Below are 18,760 nucleotides of genomic sequence, written 5' to 3' on the forward strand. Positions count from 1 at the left end.
GTCTGGCGCGGCCCCGCGGAAAGCCCTGTTGCCACCGCGAGGGGAGAGAACGCGCGCTTCTGGGGTGGCGCGCGCAGCAGTGTAGGCAACGCGCACGGCCTGGGGCTTAGGGGCCTGGGGACGAGTCATTGCCTCAAACATTTTGACATTTAGGGCAACTCAGTTTTCTGACAACCCCCCGAAGCTTCATGATGTTTCACACTGCATTCTGGGTACACTGTGGTATTCAAACCTGGAGAAGGGAGTTTTTTAAAGGTCGTGGGATGGGATATCACACTGGAAGAGAAGAGACGGGGATGTGCTATCCCTTGTTGGTAATGGATGCCTGCTGCCCAAATATGGGGTTTACACCACGTGTGAATTTGTCTATATATATATATATATCCATATCTTTCACACAAGATTTACTCTGGATCAGGGGAAATGGGGAACAATGTACACTGACCCTTGGGAAGGTTTCTTTTGTTTGCAATGGATTCACAGTACTATATTTACTCAAGACTCACACCAGTTGTAAGAAAAATGCATTTAGCCTATTGCAGGTAATGCTGTGTAACATTTGCACTACTTGTGAAAGAACGTTCTGTGGCATGTCTTTCACAGGACCTGGAAGAATGACTAGTTGTCCAATGGGGTATACTGAGTATGGAAGAGATTCACATTATCCGTGGAAAATACCCACTGTCCGCAGAGATGCGGGAAATTTTCACTGTCCACAAGGAGTTCGCACTATGAAGGAATAGCTATGCTAGCATATTGCTTTTACAATCTAATACTATCTATTGTATCTATTTTAATTCTCTTAAAGATAGTACCTACTTCCTTATTACGTGGACTCAGAGTTGAAAATTTCATAAGGCCATTTATGCTATGTGCATTAGGTAGATGCTGAGTATGAGAAAAATTTGTACTCAAAAGAGTTTACGTTGCCCACTGAGCAGTTGGGGAGTGGTGCATGCTGTCACAAAAGAGATTCACAGCCGCCAGAGAAAGTTCCGTTGTGCACTCAGATGTGAACTGTCTATGTTATCTTTGTCATGGATCCAAAAATTACACTATCCAGAGGAAGGCTAATACTGGGCAGAAGTTCACACTGCCCATAGGAGCTTAAATTATGTTTGGGGAAGATTTCCATTGATCAGTTCAGTTAGCATAAGTGAGGGAGAATTAGAGTCGGGGGAAGTTCCACAGAGGAACTCATCCTCCCTAGAATGTTCTGCTGAAAGGGGGTTTCCACTGTCAGGGACTGTTTCTGGCTGTGATGTATTACTTATGTATTTGTTTGTTTATTATTTATTTATTGCAGTACTGGGGATAGAACTCAAGGCCTCATACACGCTAGACAAGTACTCTACCACTGAGCTACATCCCCAACCCCTGGCCCTGATGTATTTATAATGTCCATAGAAGGATCCCCACTGCTTATACAAGTTATACCATGCATGAACGAGACCTATCAGTGGGAATTCACAATGTCAAAGGCCTATTTCCCTTGTCATGGAGGTTAGTTACACAGTTCATTAAAATTACACTGTCATTGGGGTGAGGGGTGATGTTGCAGGAGGTAGAATTACACAGGTTTAACCAGGCTGCCTGCCCTCAGGTCAAATCCCAACTGGGCTTCTTCCCAGCTGTGTGATGTTGAGAAGGTCACTTAATTCCTCTGTGCCTTGCTTTCCACCTTTTTTTAAAAGGTGATAATAGGTCTGGGGGTGTACATCAGGGGTAGAGCACTAACCTGGCATGAGGTCCTGGGGTCCATCACCACCACTGCAAAAAGAAATTTTTTAATTAAATGAATAATTAAAAGGGGATAAGAAGTTAACATGTACAAAACATTTAGAACAGTGTAAGCATGTGCTATTACAGAGTAGCTGGGCATGGTGGCTCATGCCTATAACCCCAGTGACTTGGAAGGCTGACGCAGGAGAATTGCAATTTGGCAAGGCCCTCAGCAATTTATCTCAAATTAAAAAATAAAGAGCTAGGGATGTGACTAGGTGGGTAATCACCCCTGGGTTCAATTCCTGGTATCACAAAATATAAAATATAAAAAAGGGCAGCAGATGAGCTTCTATATTTGAAACCCAATATTGCTAAATAAAGTGAAAGAAATTATATGTGTTTAAGGAGATACTGCTTAACCTGATTTGTACATTACACAATGATATGTGGATTGAAATATCACATTGTATTCCAAAAATGCAAATAGCTTTTATGATTGTTTTGTTTTTGTTCAACACTGGGAATTGAACCCAAGGGTACTTTACCACCGAGTTACATCCCCTGTCTTCTTTTTTTTGTTTGTTTGTTTGTTTGTTTAATATGTAGTTGTAGATGGATACAATAACTTTATTTATTTTTATGTGGTGCTGAGGATTGAACCCAGCACCTCATATGTGCTAAGCAAGTGCTTTTCCACTTAGTCACAAACCCAGCCCTCCCCAGCCCTATTTTATGTTTTTATTTTGAAACAGGATCTCACTCAATTGTTTAGGGTCTTGCTGAATTGCTGAGGCTAGCCTTGAACTTGTGATCCTCTTGCCTCAGCCTTTCAAGTTGCTGGGATTACAGGTGAGTGCCACTCACCCAGCTGTTTTTATGTATCATTTAAAATAAATAAATTTAATTTAAAAAATGAACATAGGCTGGGGGTATGGCTCAGTGATAGTGTGCTTAGCATGTGCAAGACCCTAGGTTCAATCCCCAGCACCAAAAACAAAACAAAACAAAAAAAAAAAAAAAAAAGTAAGTGAATTAAATAAAAAATAAATAAATAAATCAGTGTAAACAGAGTAAGTTTGCAAAAATGTCAGCTTATTGTGATTACTTTTTTATTTTTTGGTACTTAGGATTGAACCCAGGAACACTCTACCACTGAGCTATATCCTCAACTCCTTTTAGTTTTTATTTTGAGACAGGGTCTCAGCTCAGTTATTGAAGCTGGCTTTGAACTTGCTATTCTCCTACCTCAGCCTCCCCAGTCACTGGAATTACAGGCGTGTGCACCCCGCGCCCAGTAGTTCATAGTGTCTTTTTATTTATTTATTTACTTAGTTAGTTATAGGCACAGTTCTTTATTTTTTTAATGTGGTGATGAGGCTCACAAGTGCCTCACAGTGCCTCACAAGTGCCAGGCAAGTGCTCTACCGCTCAGCCACAACCCCAGCCCACACAGTGTCTTCATGTGTATGTGTGTGTAGGAGGGAGGTTGGATTTTTATAGGAGAATTACATTTTGGGGGTCATCAGATCATATAATGTTATGAAGATTATGAACTCCCAGAATTCAAATGGAACATGAGATTTCTACCTGAAAATGAGAGTTACTTTATCTATGATGTTAATAAAATTGACATTAGGGTTTATTGCAGCCATTGGTGAGTCTACATTGTTCACAGTCTATAATGTACCCATTGGTGGTCCACCCAGGGGGGTTGTACTGTATGAAGCTATGTTGGTTTTGGGGTTACACTGTTCACAATGTGTACACTGAGTCACACTGTTTATAGAAGCGACCCTATTTATATATTTGTCTACACTGTGCATATGGGGTTACCCAGGTTATGGGAATTGATCCAGTTGATAGAAGAATTTTCATCATGTTAAAGAAGTTATATTAGCTGATTGGCTGGGTGCACTTGTGTACACCTGTGGTCCCAGCAACTCAGGAGGCTGAGGTAGGAGGATCATAAGTTTGAGGCCAGCCTCAGCACTTGGTGAGGAACTATCTCAAAATACAAAATAAAAAGGATGGGGGCATGTAGCTCATTGATAGACCATCCCTGGGTTCCAGGAGTGGAGGAGAAGGAGGGGTTGTTGTTGTTGTTGCCTCTGGTAGATCACCTAATGAGGGAATTACATGGAGACACACATTGTCTATAAGCTGTCTCACCAGTTGCATGGAGCTCAGGATATTTGTGAGGGTCATATTATCTTTATGGGGGGGGTAACATCATTTATGAGGGTCACACTATATATATTGGGATTCACACTCTTTCGAGCATCTGGGATTTCCACTATGTGAGAACTGTGCCACATATGTGGGTTTATATTGGTTGCAGACACTGTGCCATCTGCATGGGTTCATCCTATCATGAGGCTGTACCACTGTATGTGCTAGACTCAGTTCACTTCAAGTATGCATTGTTAACCTATTCAATGCCCAACACAGTTCTAGGCACCTGTGATGAGGCAGTGTAAAAAATAGAGCAAACATTGGTCTTTGTGCAGCTGACATTTGAGAGAATAATCACCCCTTCTCATGCAATGGAGATTCTTCTATTTATGGGTTCACCCTCTCTAGGGGGTTGCATTGTCACTAACCACCCATGAGGGTCTCTCTGTGTAAGGGGTTACATTCATTGTATTGCACTGGGTATCTGGGGGTTTGCTGCTCAATTATGGGTTTATTTATTCATCACAGACTACCAGCCATTGTAAAAGCCTGAAGGGGATGAAAGACAGAGCTATGTAGGTATCTTGGGGAAAAGTTTTCCTGTAAGATGGAGCACATATGAAGTCCCTGAGCCCTGATGTGCCCAAGGGACAGCAAAGAGACAAAGTGGAGCTAAAGTGGAAATGATGGGAAAAGCTGGGAGGTGGGGTCCAGGTAAGACCTCGTGACCATTGCAAGGACTTGGCTTTTACTCCCAGTGAGTAGAGGAGCCACTGGAAGGTTTGGGGCAGCAAAGAAATGTGATCTGATTTTTTGGGATCCCTCCGGCTATGGATGGAGCACAGACTAGAGGCCAGTGGCAACAGGAAGTACAGTGAGAATATCCCAGAACAGGAGGAGGGTGCTGATCAATGGAGTACAGATTTTAGTAGATGTGGGTGCCCATGTGTTTTAGCTCTTCTGCAGGCTGAGGTGGGAGGATCACTTCAGTGCAGGAGTTCAAGGACAGCCTGGGCAACTTAGGGAGAAATAAAGGGAGCTGATTCCAGAATAGTGGAAGATAGAGCTTCTGGGAATTCCTTTCACACTGAATGTTGGGTGAAAGTACACAATGATTCCAAGATATTCAACCTGAGCAACCAGCAAAATGGAGTTGCAGGGAGCTGGGGTTGTGGCTCAGTGGTAGAGTGCTTGCCTAGCATGTGGGAGGCACTGGGTTCAATTCTAAGCACCACATATAAATGAAGGCTCATCAACAACTTTTTTTTTTTTTTTTTTAATAATAAAAATAAAGGTCCATCAGGGGCTGGGGGTATAGCTCAGTTGGTAGAGTGCTTGCCTTTCAAGCACAAGGCCCTGGGTTCAATTCCCCAGCACTGCCAAAAATAAATAAATAAATAAAGGTCCATCATCTAAAAAAATTTTTTTAAATGGAGTTGCAGGTTCCAGAGGGATGTGTAGGATTGGAACTCAGGGAAAAGTCTCTAGCTAGAGATAAAAATGTGGCAGTAATCAGCTGAGAGATAGTGATCTCCCACAGGACTGATGGACCTCATCAAGGAATGAGTGTAAATGGAAGAGTAGTGTGCCTGGCACAGAGGCCAGAAGCCTTATGCACATCTGAGTCAGGGAGGTGAGAATGGATGATACTATAGTGTAGTCACATCCTCCACTTAGGGACAGTTCACTGCTGTGTCTATATGGGGTGGGTGGTCATACTACTGTGGGAAGTACAATGCTCTAATGGTCTGTCTCTCCCACACACACACCCTTGCTGGGGACCGAACCTAGGACCTTGTGTGTGCTAGGCAAGTACTCTACCTTCAGTCTCTATTTTTAGGGTCTTAATGATTCATTGTTGCTCATATGGCTGAAGGATGGGTTGTCCACATAGTTTCCTTTACAGAAGTGAGGTGTCAAGTCTGAAATGTTGGAACTTGCCAGGCGCAGTGGCACGCACCTATAATCCCAGTGGCTCAGGAGGCTAAGGCAGAAGAATCACAAGTTCAAGGCCAGCCTCAGTGACTTAGTGAGGCCATCAACAACTTAGCATGATCCCGTCTCAAAATAAAAAATAAAACAGATTGGAGATATGGCTCAGTGGTAAAGGGTCCCAGGGTTCAATTCCCAGTACCAAAAAAAAAAAAAAAAAAAAAAAAAAAGTTGAGACTTTTATAGGGACAGCTCCAGTCAATGCCTCTGCCTGACAACAGCAGGTTAAATACTATCTGTGTCAGGGTGGCAAACTGGAACAAGGACTACCAGGGCCATGGGATGGGGGTACCTCACTGTCTGGACAGAGTTGTTTACACCTTTCATTTCAAGTGTGTCCTGAGTCGGAGAGGCTACACTTTTCCCTGGGCATGTGAAGGCCTTTCCATAGTGAAATGGGGGTGGGGGTGACATGTGGTTCATTGGAACTGAATCACCTGGTTGCATGGCCTCTCTTTAAGGACTGGTCAGTGGTGAGGAATATTTTGTTGTTTTTGGTGTTGGTACTGGCAATTGAACCCAGGATCACTTTATCACTGAGCTATATTCTTTCCAGCCCCTTTTGTTTTTTTTTGTATTTTTTTTTTTTTTTTAACCAGGGTGTGTCAGGGGTGTATGGGTAGGGGCAAAGGGTTAAAACCACTGAGTCGCATCCCCAGTCCTTTATTTTCTATTTTGGACAGTGTCTGGCTACATGGCTTAAGGCCTCACTAAGTTGCTGAGGCTGGCCTAGGACCTGTAATCTTCCTGCTTCAGCCTCCTGAGTCACTGGGGGTATAGGTGTGATCCACGACGCCTGGCCCTTTGTGGTTTTTATTTTGAGACAGGGCTCACTAAATTGCTGAAGTTGACCTTGAACTTGTGATCCTTCTGTTTCAGCCTTCTAAGTCACTGGAATTATATTATGCCCAGCCTGAGGAATAATTATGATCACAAATTCACAGTATCCAGGTGTTTCAGTAATAGTTGGGATCACAATTGCTATCATCTTTGAGGATGGGTCTCAGTATCCCTGAGTCAACTGAACTATTCCACAGGCTCCACATTTCTGTGGTAGAGTAACATGGTCCCTTGACAGATTTTAATACCTATGGACAAGTTTGCATAAACCACCAAAGACACAATGCCTATAGCTAGGGATGTGGCTCAGTGGTTAAGCACCCCTGGGTTCAATTCCTGGTACCAAAAAAAAAAAAAAAAAAAAAAGAAAAGAAAAGAAACAGTGCAATGAGCTGGTCACCTGGGTCAAGGTGGGATTATGACATTAATAGGCAATTTCACAATTTCACATTGTCAGTGATGTGTGTTTATTCAGTTTATAGTTGGAGTCTGTAGGGTAAGAGGTGCTCACATCATCTATGGGGTATAAAGTTGTTTCTGCTAATATCTAATAATGCTTTTTACTCTGTTAATAATTATTACCAGTGTTAATTTTTACTTATTTATGTCTTGGTGCTAGGGATCAAACCACATGCCAAGCACAAGCTCTACCACTGAGCTACATGCCCAGCCCAATATTTATTGTGTGCTTCACATTCCTGATTTTTTACAATTATACAATAAAACTATTGTGTAAGGTCTATTAATGATCCTATTTTATAGATGAATTTTTTTTGGGGGGGGGGGGTACCAGGAATTGAACCTAGCAGTGCTTAACCATGGAGCCACATCTTTTTTATTTTGAAACAGGTTCTCACTAAGTTGCTTAGGGTCTGAAATTGTCCAGCCTGACCTTGAAATTGAGATCTTCTTGCCTCAGCCTCCTGAGTTGCTGGGATTACAGGCATGCACCACCTCACCCGGCTAATGATGTAGAATCTGAAGCTCAAAAAGAGGAGGTCACTTGCCCTTTGTCACAGGCACAGGGAAGCAGAGCTGGGTTTGTAACTCAGGTTTCTTCCTTATTGGAGAATGTGTGTGAGGTCACTGGGCTGTTACGGATCTGTCATCTGTCAAACTGTATTGGGGAGGTAGTGAAGTATAATGGTTAAGGATATGGATCTGGGTTTGAACCCTGATCCCAGCTCTTCCTGACTGTAGGACTTTGTCAGACTAATTTCCTCTCTCAGAGCCTCATTTTCATAATCTGTAAATGGGGATAACAATTGTAACTCCCTTTACTGGGATTCTGTGAGGATTAAATGAGAAGATGCCTCTGACAATGCTTGGCCCAGTGCCTGGCACATTGTGAGCACTCAGAATCAGGAGCTGTTATTCTAACAATGATGATTATTATTATTGCTGGACCACACTGCTCCCAGAGGGTTACAATATCCGTGGGGGAGCTGTAGTGTCCGTAGGCAAGGTTACATAATTTCCCAAGGGGGTGAATGCTCCTCTGGAGACCTCGGTCTCCCCAAGGAGGAGGCCTGAGACTTTGTCTGAGGCACTGGTGAGGAGCTGATCTAAGGCACACTAGGAACCCGGCAAGGGAGAAGCCTGCATTTAAAGCCCTAAAAACCTAGAGTCTGGCCCCTTTAGGCCTTTTATTCTTCTGGCTGGTCTCTCTTGGTCCATCTTTTGGGTTTGTCTTGCCCTTTCTCCACATACTCTCCTCTTTTGGTAACCTGAGTCACTTTTGAGGCTGTGTCTAGGATACGTCTGTGAATATTGCTTCTATTTGCCCTCTACCCTGCTTCTGGCTCCCTGCCTCCATCCATCCGATCTGCACTGATTTCCTGTTTCCCGAGCCTCAGGCTCCATCCATCCCTCCCAGCTGCTGCGGAGAACAAACTTAACACTTGCCCTACGCCCCAGCCTTAGGTCTTAAGCCCTGTCTTCCTCTCTCCTGAAGACCCTCAGTTCCCCTTGGGAGCACATTTGTTGAGATTTGCGACGCCTCCTCACATCCTGGCCCCACCTACGGAACCCCTTGCCCTAGAGGAGGAGGTGGAGGTACCTCCGGCACCAGTGTCCCCAGGACAGCTGCAGGTTGAGGATGGTGGTGGTGGTTCCAGAATACATTTTTTCTGATCACTTCCTCCCCAGCTGGACTAGGGGCTAACAGGAAGGCCGAGACCCCATCCCCACAGGAGCGGAGGGTACACCGCCTCTCCATTTCCGATGCTGGGAAGTGCTTCCCACCCGTTCTACCCCACCCCTGGACAGCTGCCCCATTCAGGTTCAGGGTTGGGGGTGGGGGGACTGTGTAAGGCCAGACTGGGAAAATGCAGTGGTCTGGATGATTATTCGCCAAGCCCTGACTGTCTTCCGGCAGAGAAGATTCGGCCTCCTCCCAAATGGACCATGCCCTTCCCCACAAAAGTTTCTGACCCCACTTATAGGGTACTCCCCTCTACCCTCAGGCTCCCAAAAGAAAGTCCAGGCCCCAGGGGGCAGGGGAGGAGGAGGGGCGGCAGGTAGCAAGCGCTGAGGGCTTTAGTTATTAGCAGACAGGGAGCCTCCGAGATGGGTCATGACCCCCAGGACCCCATCCCCTCCCCGCCCTCTCCTTCCTCCCTCCCCCGCCGCGCGGCCCCTTTAAGCCCAGAGCCGGCCGGTCCTCAGTGGCTGCGCGCCGGCAAGCGTGTGTGTGAGTGCGCGGGGAGGGGGCGGGCGCAGTGTCTCCATGGCGACGCGGCGGTGACGTCGCCGGCCGGGGGGCGTGGGCGTCCCGGCCCCGGAGTGCGATATTAACCCGGGAGGCGGCGGCGGGGAGGGGAGAGGCTCTGAGAGGCGAGGCCGTGTGAGGCGGCGAGGGCGGCCCGACGGGCGCGGGACGGGACGGGGCAGCGCGGGCGCCGGGAGCCACGGCCCGGAGTCGGGGTGCCTTGCCCCGGGCCCCCCAGCATGAAGACCCCGGCGGACACAGGTGGGGGCGGGGGCAGCACGTGTGGGGGAGACTTGTTGCCCCGGGAAACCGGGCAGAAAACTTTGGGGGGGCTGGAGGGGTCCGGGGGAGCCCGAGTGATTCCTAGTTATGGGGGACCCCCAAGCACTCAAAACCTGTTGCTTCTTGCGGAGCGACAGGGGGTGCTGCTTGGGACCCCCAATTCGGGGCTCGGGTCGGAGTGGTGTGGGTGTTGCGGGTCCGGATCTTCTCTGCCTGCCCGAACCTCACAAGCTGGGCTCTCCCCCACTCCCTAGATCACGGGGGTGGCGGGGTCCCTCCCTGCCGTTCTGTCACGTTGCACTCTGGGGGCCGGGACGTGTGCGGGGCGGGGGGGGTTGGTCCACTGGGCCCGCTATCCCCGGTTCCGCGCTGCGCGGTCCGGCCCGTGACCTTCACAGCTGCGCGTGCCTCGCATCGGGTTAGTGGGGGATACGGATGGCCTCTAGGAGGGCGTGAGTGGGGAGCCCGGGACTCGGGGTCCGGGCTGCGCTGCCCCTCCCCCGCCCGTCTCCGCCGGCTCCTCGCTCCCCCGCCCGCACCGAGTCGCAAAGTTCCAAAGCGCAGCCCGAACGTTCGAAAAAGGAACTTTTTGTTTCCGACCTTAGAACGCGCTGCTTTAAGGTGGCTCGGGGGAGACACGGGTACCCTCCTCCCGCACCGTCGGAGGCTGGGGGTTGAGGAAGGTGGGGAAGGTGGTGGGGGGACGCAGAATCTCCCCCCCTTCCCCCTCCCAGATCCAGCTCTTCTCTTTCAGCCGGCCGTCTTTCCCTCCGCCCCTCTTCCCCGCCAACTTGCTCCTCCTTAAGGGGCCTGGGTTCCCCTCCCCCCTCGGCCGGCGGGCGGGGGGCATCGGGATTAACCCCCCTCCCGGTCGGACTTTCCCCCCTCCCATCCCCCGCCGCCCCCGGGCTCGCGCGGGCTGGACTTTGCGCCCGGGTGCGCGGGGGGAGGGGTCCTAGCCGCCCCCTGCCCGAGTACCCTGTCGGAATCCGGCCCGGGGCGGGGACGGGGGAGGGGGAAGGGGGCCGGGCGCCGCTGTTCAAACTTGTTTCCTTTCCCCGGCGGCGGCCGCGGCTAGGGCTCCTGTGTGCGGGTGTGTGCCCCGACCGGCCCACCCACCCCACCCCCTGCTCGGCGGGTGGGGGCGGCTCTTAAAGGGCTCGGAGCAGGACTTCGGCGCCAGGGGATTGCGGCCGGGGAGGGGGGCTGAGGGTGGGGCAGGGGTTCGGAGTGCTGTAGGGTCAGTCACGTGCGTCCCACTTACTCCCCGGCTTCCACAGGCTCCCGGGCCGCTGGGCCCTGGGGGCAGCGAGAGCCTCCCCTCACTCGGGGAGGGCACCGAGGTGCCCAGACAACTCCGCCTGTCTTTCTACTAGGGACCTTGGCCCATTGGGACCGGCTGGGAAGCTCTACAGTCCTGACTGGGGTGCGAGTCATGTGTGGGGTTTGGGGAGTGGGAGCTGGTAAGAGGGGGGCCTGGAATGGTCTCCCGGTCAGTCCTTTTTTCCGTGTGCTGACGGCTATGAGCCCCTCCATCTGATCCTCCATCCCAGCCCCTCTCTCTTCTGCCGCGGCTGTTTCCCACTTCCTGTTTTCTTCCCGGCCCTGGCGCCATCGAGGGCTGCCTGGAGTGGGGGAGGTGGTGGGGCCCCCCTGGAGGCCAGCGTGTTCTTCCTCTACCATCACTCCTCCCTTCCGACCCCCATAGTCTCTTAAAAAAAGTTTGGACAGTCACGTGAAATTGAGGGGGTGCCTAGGAATTCTGCCCCCACCCAGTCTTGCAGTCTGGGAGAATCCCTACCCTACCTCTGTGAGATCCAGGTGTGCCTTCTGGGACCCAGCCATCTCAGCCCTTCCTGTCTGCTGCCACCTTCACACCCGGTCTGTGTTTCTTGAACCCCTCTTTGAGTGCAACTGCTTTCTCCATCTCTTTGCCTCTTTGGTCCCCCATGCTCCAGAGGTCCTGCACCCCCAGGCTTTCTTGGTGCAGAGCTGGTGTTTCCCTGATTTAAGCACGTGGACCCATACACAGCATACGCTCACACATGCTCCCCTTGCCCGTGCCTGGCTCCTGGCTCCAAGGCTTGGGGAACAGAGCCCCATTGAGAGTCCCTGACGTCACCCCCCCTTCATCCTGCCCCCCCAAAGCCAGGAACAGGCCCTTATGTATGCTGTGTCCGATGAGGAAAGCTGGTGTTGGGGTGGGCCTGGGTGTGGGGAAGGGTCCCTGCCAGGAGTGGCAGCCAGGGTCCAGGGCCTGGGGGGCGGGGTGTCACTCAGGGAAGGAGGTTAACAAGGGGGCCTGGGACAGCTCAGAATGCAGCTTGAGGCCTTTCCAGAGCCCCCCCACCTCCTTTCCGAGTTCCCTTTGTGTTGCATGTAGTCTCTCTCACTGCCTCTCTTCTGCAAAGTTTATTTTTAGCCTCCTGCTCCCCCGCTCCCAGGACTGTCGCTGCACACACGTTGCCTGGTTACCGGGACATGGAGGCTGGGGCGGGTGGGCTGGGAAGGGTGGCTTTAATTTGGGGGGGGGGGGATGGAAGTCAATACTCCCCTCCACCCCCAGATGGATGTCTCAGGGCTTCAGCCCCCCTTCTAGGTCTGGGAGCCAAATTGGGACTGAAGTGAGAGTAGCATGGAGCTTCCTATGGTACCCTGAGGGGGCCAGAAGCTTTTTGGAGAGGGCTCTTGGGGTACTTGGTGGTTGTACCTGGTGGTTTGGTCATCTGGGTTCCCAAAGGCCTCTGGGCCCAGAGGGAGACCCTGGGACCTCTGCTGTGTAGAAGGCTGAGGATAATGGGGTGAGCAGCTGAATTCCCAAGAGAGGCATGGGGCTGTGGATGCTGGGGTCCTTGGAAGAGGTTGTCAGGGACTGCCCCTGCTAAATGGAGCAGGGCTGCTGGTCCAGGACTCTGGGTCTGAACAGCTGGAGGTCATATTCCTGGAGCCCTAAGGGGCTGGTTTAGGCTGGGACTTCTGAATGGGGTAGAGACTAGGTGGGGAATGTAATACTAGTCATGCCAGTCTACCAGGAGTTGGGCACTTGAGCTTCTGTTGGGGACAGGGTGAGTTTTGGATTTGAAGGGGATGGTCCCAGTGTGAGCAGGTACTGCTGATCCCTGGTGTTCTCAAGGGGAATGATCCAGTGTTGGATTCCAGACTGGGGTGGAGTCTTTGGGGAGGCTTAGTCTTGTCCAGAGGCCTGGTTGGTACCTGCTTGAGCTGGGGCCAAGAGAGGGAGACTGACCCCTGCAGACTTGCAGACCAGGATTTGGAAACACCACCCCCCCGCCCCCCCCAAGAGGGTCTTGCTATGTTGCCTGGGCTGGTCACAAATTCCTGAGCTCAATATTCCCATCTCAGCCTCCCCACTAATGGGACAAAAGGTGTGCACTACCACACCCGTTTACCCCCATTCATCTTTAGCCATCCACCATCCACCTTGGCCTTCTCTTCAGTAGTGGCACCAGGGCCCCTGCCCTGCCTCCCCCCTCCCTCCCTTCCTCCCCTTTCCCTCCTCCCACCCCTCCATTACCGGCTGCCTAATGCTGAATTATTGATGGTCCCTGATTACCCGGGGGTTTGGGAAATGACAACAACCGCAGCCCCCCCACCCCAGGCTGCCCACCCCCTCCAGGGACCAGCCAGCCCACCACCAACCTCTACCCAAGGTTAATGCTGGGGGTGGGCAGGCAGGTGGGCAGGGAAGAAGCTGATGATAAGGCAGAAGTGGGAAGAGGGTGACAGTGCCACGGTGCCTGCTTGGTCTCTGCCCTGGACTGGGGGACCTCTAGCCAGGTCTGGCCTGGATGTCTGGGTCTGGGGAGGGCGATGCAACTTAGAGGGTCTAGGGCTTGGTGCAGGGTGGGGGGGGGGGCTTTCAGACAGTCTGGGTTTCACTCTCCAGGGAAGACAGAAGCCTCTGTGTGTGCAAGTGCTGACCTCATCGTCAACCAGCCACCCCACCCCTCCTGGTCCTTTTAAGAAAAAAAAAAAAAAAATCTTCTGGTTCCTGGGGTGGGAGTACGACTCTTTTAGGTCTTGGGGTGGGGAGATAGTGTATGTTCCTAAGAAGGGTGTCAGAGGAACTGTGGGGGGTGCATTTGGCTCTGAATGGGTGTGGGGGTGGGCTGGGGGGCTGTGCCCCAAATGGGCTGGCCACGTGTGCCCTTTCTGCCCCTCCCCCACTGGCAGCTCTGCCCGCCGGCCTGGCTTGGTGCCTAGCCCCCTGGCACTGGCCCCGGGACCCGCCGCCGACGGTTTCCTGTTTCTCCCGGTGTCGCTGGAGCAGGCTCCAGCTTCCCCTCCCCCCAGCTCCTGTCTAGCCCCCTCAAACAGACATAGAGTCTCTTCCTAACTCAGGTCTTCACTTGGCTGAGAGGAGAGGGATTTCCCTACCATGAGGGTTGGGTAGGAGGTGGATCCTGGGAAATGACCCAGATCCCCGACTTGGCATCCTGACCCCAGGCCACTCCCTCCCTGCCTCCTGTCCCTAGGGTTTGCCTTCCCGGATTGGGCTTACAAGCCGGAATCGTCCCCTGGCTCGAGGCAGATCCAGCTGTGGCACTTTATTCTGGAGCTGCTAAGGAAGGAAGAGTACCAGGGTGTCATCGCCTGGCAGGGCGACTATGGGGAGTTCGTCATCAAGGACCCCGACGAGGTAGCTCGGCTTTGGGGTGTCCGAAAGTGCAAACCCCAGATGAACTATGACAAGCTGAGCCGGGCCCTTCGGTAAGGAGGGGCTGTGGGCCCTGGAGCACAGGGTTAGTCCCCACTGGTTTGGAAGCTCCTGACCCATGGGAATGGGCTTTAGGTTTGGCACCTGGCTCTGCCAGATCCTAGCTGTGTGACCTTGGGCAAATCCTAGCCCTTCTCTGAGTCCATTGGTAACACAAGGTGTTGGGAATGTCATCACCTATGAGACCTCTAGTCTGGGCCCCATATTCTGGATATTTAATTTCTTTCATGTGACCCATGTTTCTCGGGGACCCTTTATGAGCAGCACACAAGCATGCATCAAGGTATGGAGTCTAGTCTGAGTCCCAATGGATACAGACTGATCAGTGACCATCCCAATGGTGTCTCTACACCCACAGCTATTATTATAATAAACGCATTCTGCACAAGACCAAGGGGAAACGGTTCACCTACAAGTTCAACTTCAACAAACTGGTGCTGGTTAATTATCCTTTCATCGATGTGGGGTTGGCTGGTGAGTACCAGGGATGCATGACCTTGGAGGGAGAGAGGGTTTGTCTCTGTCCAGGCTAGGACAGGGGCCTTGACACCGAGTATCCCCACTCTGTCAGGGGGTGCGGTGCCACAGAGTGCCCCTCCAGTGCCATCGGGCGGCAGCCACTTCCGCTTCCCTCCCTCAACGCCCTCCGAGGTGCTCTCCCCCACCGAGGACCCCCGCTCACCACCGGCCTGCTCTTCGTCATCATCCTCACTCTTCTCAGCTGTGGTGGCCCGCCGTCTGGGTCGAGGCTCAGTCAGTGACTGTAGTGATGGCACCTCAGAGCTGGAAGAACCACTGGGAGAGGACCCCCGGGCACGACCACCTGGCCCTCCAGAGCTGGGTGCTTTCCGAGGGCCCCCTCTGGCCCGCCTACCCCATGACCCTGGTGTCTTCCGTGTCTACCCCCGGCCCCGGGGTGGCCCTGAGCCCCTCAGTCCCTTTCCTGTATCACCTCTGGCTGGGCCTGGCTCCCTGCTACCCCCTCAGCTCTCACCGGCTTTGCCCATGACACCCACTCACCTGGCCTACACACCTTCTCCCACCCTGAGCCCTATGTACCCCAGTGGTGGCCCCAGTGGCTCAGGTGGAGGCTCCCACTTTTCCTTTAGCCCTGAGGACATGAAACGGTACCTGCAGGCCCACACCCAAAGCGTCTACAACTACCACCTCAGCCCCCGCGCCTTCCTGCACTACCCTGGGCTGGTGGTGCCCCAGCCACAGCGCCCCGACAAGTGCCCGCTGCCGTCCATGGCACCTGAGACCCCACCAGTCCCTTCCTCAGCCTCGTCATCCTCTTCCTCCTCCTCTTCCCCATTCAAGTTTAAGCTCCAGCCGCCCCCACTAGGACGCCGCCAGAGGGCAGCTGGGGAGAAGGCTCCAGGAGGCGCTGACCAGAGCAGTGGCAGCAGCACTGGCGGGCTGGCTGAGGGGGCGGGGACACTGGCCCCACCACCACCACCACCACCACAGATCAAGGTGGAACCTATCTCAGAAGGAGAATCAGAGGAGGTGGAGGTGACTGACATCAGCGATGAGGATGAGGAAGATGGGGAGGTGTTCAAGACACCCCGTGCCCCACCTGCACCCCCCAAGCCCGAGCCTGGCGAGGCACCTGGGGCAGCCCAGTGCATGCCCCTCAAGCTGCGCTTTAAGCGGCGCTGGAGTGAAGACTGTCGCCTCGAGGGGGGTGGGGGCCCTGCTGGGGGCCTTGAGGATGAGGGTGAGGACAAGAAGGTTCGTGGGGATGGGCCTGGGGAGGCTGGGGGTCCCCTCACTCCAAGGCGGGTGAGTTCTGACCTCCAGCATGCGACAGCCCAGCTCTCCCTTGAGCATCGAGATTCCTGAGGGCTGTGGGCAGGGGGCCCAGCTTCCCCCCACTCCCCATGCTTTTGCTGCCTTAACCCCCCCAAAGCCCTGGAGGTGAGGGCAGCTCTCTAGTCTCCTCCCTGCCTCCTCCCTCTCCTCCCCATATTTTGTATAAAACTTTAATTTCTTTTTTTTTTTTTTAAATGGTGGGGTGGGTGGGTGCCCAGGGTCAGGGGCTGTCCTGTCTGTTTCTAAGCTCTGGGCAAAGTTGGTGGTGGGGGGAGGGAGGGGGGCATTAAGGGGGCCACCTCCATTCTGGGGAATTTATATTTGAATTGAGGCTTTGGCCTCAACACCCAGGAACTTTTTTATTACAATCGCTTAGGAAGTAAAGCCTTGTCTCCCTCCCTGTTCTCTGCCTCTTGTACCTCTCCCTCTCCACCCCACAAACACCCTCAGCCCCACCCCTGCCTTCCTTGCCCCTCCAGGGGCTGTGAGTGCCTGGGTTTCTCATATCCCACAAGGTTGCAATGGGAGGGAGGGACAATTTTTTGATGAACCAAAAATTACTCGGTGTGGGGAATGGGGGTGGAGGAGGTTGAGGGGTGCCGCCCATGGGCCACAAAACTACAAGTGCCTGCTCTCCTTCTCCCCACCCCAGCATAGGTCCAATCCCTTTACCCCCAGCTGCTCCTAGGACTGGCCCATGGGCAGGTGGGTGAGAGGATGGGAAGGGGGTGCCCTGAAAACAAACTGGAAGCCCCCTCTGCCTCCCAGCTGGGGCCCCTGGGGTTGGGTGGGGGACTGTGGTCAAGCCTTATTCTGTATTGGGAAGGAGGGCGGGGGAGGGAAGTAGGGGGCTGCTGGAGAATGTATTCAAAACAATAAAACTTTGGACCTTTGCATGCGGTGATCTGTCCTAGGTGCTGGGTGCAGCCGCTGCAGGGTGATGGTCTCTGCCTGATTGGGAAGGAGAGGGCAAGATTGGCTCCTGGGAGATATGTGGCCAGGGGGCCTGACCCTTCTGAATGGATCAAACCCAGGCCTGGGAAATCATCGCCTGACAATGGGTGTCACAAACCCCAGAAATTGATTGTCTTAGGCCTATACTTGGCCCTCTACTGACTGATTCTCTGTTACATGGGAATCTGCTTATTCTTTTAAACTCCTTACCTTCATCACCACCCTATTGACTTTGGTCCTTTTCCTGGAATGCTTTCCACCTTGGATTTTCTAGCCACACCAGTGAAGGCCAGAAGCTCCTTTTGCACTGTTTGTAGCACCCTGCTCACATCACAGCCCTAAAGGTGCTTTGGGTTAAGCTGGGAGTCCTTTGGAGACAATGGCCTGCAGTGTCTCTTAAAACATAAATCTTGTAAGGTTAACTGATGAGTTCAACCATACTAAGGCCCCCAGCCAAGCGGCTTGACAAGGGTCTGGCTCACTAGTCAGCATTGACTGGTTTAGTGTGGGCCATAGATCTAATTAGAAACTGCAACACAAGGAAAAGCAGTTGACCCAGTTAAATGCCTTGTGTAGGGCCCTAACTTGGGGCTAGGACAATGAGGTCTGTCTCCAAAACCCGTGTTCTTTCAACAAGTCCTGCATTTTCCTCCGTAAAGCTAAGATGGTTCCCAGGATCTGAGAGGAACTCATAAAGCTAGAAGCCCAGACTAGGGAGTTGAGATGGATGAAAGAGGGATTCAGGCTGGAATTGCCTGTAGAGACAAGACCAAAGCTAAAAGGGGAAGGGGTTTCCTAAGGTCATAGCTGCTAAGAGATGGAGTGGGAATTGAGGGCTCATGGTCTGATGAACTGGCTTCACTGTGAAACCCCACCCTGTGCAACCCCAAGGAAGAGGGAATATTGACTGGCAACTGCTACCCACTTGCGCTTAAACCCCGTGCCAGCCTAGGGTGTGTGGTCCCAGATGACGTTGCTGGTTGGCAGGAGAGGATCCAGGGCTGGGGTACTGGCAAGAAACCGAGGCTTCTATTCCAGCCTATGGGCAACTGCTCCCTCTCCTGGGTGATGTAAGTCATTCCCTAGGGTGGGGGCTGCTGGGCTATTTCTGGAAGTTGGGATGAGGCATATCTCCTGGCAACACAGATGCAGCTGAATTGGTGGTGGAGTGATGGAGAAAGGTGGATGTCACTGGAGGGAGGGTAGCAGGACCCTGGTTAGTCACCCAACCCCAGTGACTTCAAAGCACCTCTAATCAGGTCAGAGTATGGTCTCACCAAACTTGTTGCCCCAGCTGTGAGGGATGGCACAGGTAGCATGAGGTCTTGAAATCTCTAGTGGCTCTCTCAGTCTTTAAATGGTTCACCTGGATCCATTTGCAGATCTGAAATGTTTCTACAAATGACTTCCTTGGCCGGGTCCATATTCTCTGAGACCCTGACTTCCAAGCAGAAAGCTCTTCACAAATCTCTCAGGACACTTCACAGATGAACCCTGACAGAGACCCCCTTTGCACCTATAGCCCCCTAGCA

The 18,760-nt window shown here is 52.3% G+C and overlaps 1 protein-coding gene across 1 annotated transcript; it reads left to right on the forward strand.

Annotated features, from left to right (window-relative positions):
• Positions 1 to 9,531: 9,531 nt before the first annotated feature.
• On the forward strand, positions 9,532 to 16,480 carry ERF (ETS2 repressor factor). The gene is made up of 4 exons (XM_079118448.1): positions 9,532 to 9,700; positions 14,218 to 14,452; positions 14,818 to 14,933; positions 15,031 to 16,480. The coding sequence occupies exons 1-4, from the start codon at positions 9,679 to 9,681 to the stop codon at positions 16,302 to 16,304; spliced, it is 1,647 nt and encodes a 548-aa protein (XP_078974574.1). The 5' UTR covers positions 9,532 to 9,678; the 3' UTR covers positions 16,305 to 16,480.
• The last annotated feature ends 2,280 nt before the right edge of the window (positions 16,481 to 18,760 follow it).

Source organism: Sciurus vulgaris (assembly GCF_902686455.1).
Source record: "Sciurus vulgaris genome assembly, chromosome: 17".
Classification (NCBI taxonomy): Eukaryota; Metazoa; Chordata; class Mammalia; order Rodentia; family Sciuridae; genus Sciurus; species Sciurus vulgaris.

Excerpts from the sequence above, each read along its gene's own strand:
- ERF (XM_079118448.1), top strand. The coding sequence starts at position 9,679 with ATGAAGACCCCGGCGGACACAG. Across the intron at positions 9,701-14,217 it reads GAAGACCCCGGCGGACACAG|GGTTTGCCTTCCCGGATTGG; the intron begins GTGGGGGCGGGG and ends TCCTGTCCCTAG. Across the intron at positions 14,934-15,030 it reads CATCGATGTGGGGTTGGCTG|GGGGTGCGGTGCCACAGAGT; the intron begins GTGAGTACCAGG and ends CCACTCTGTCAG.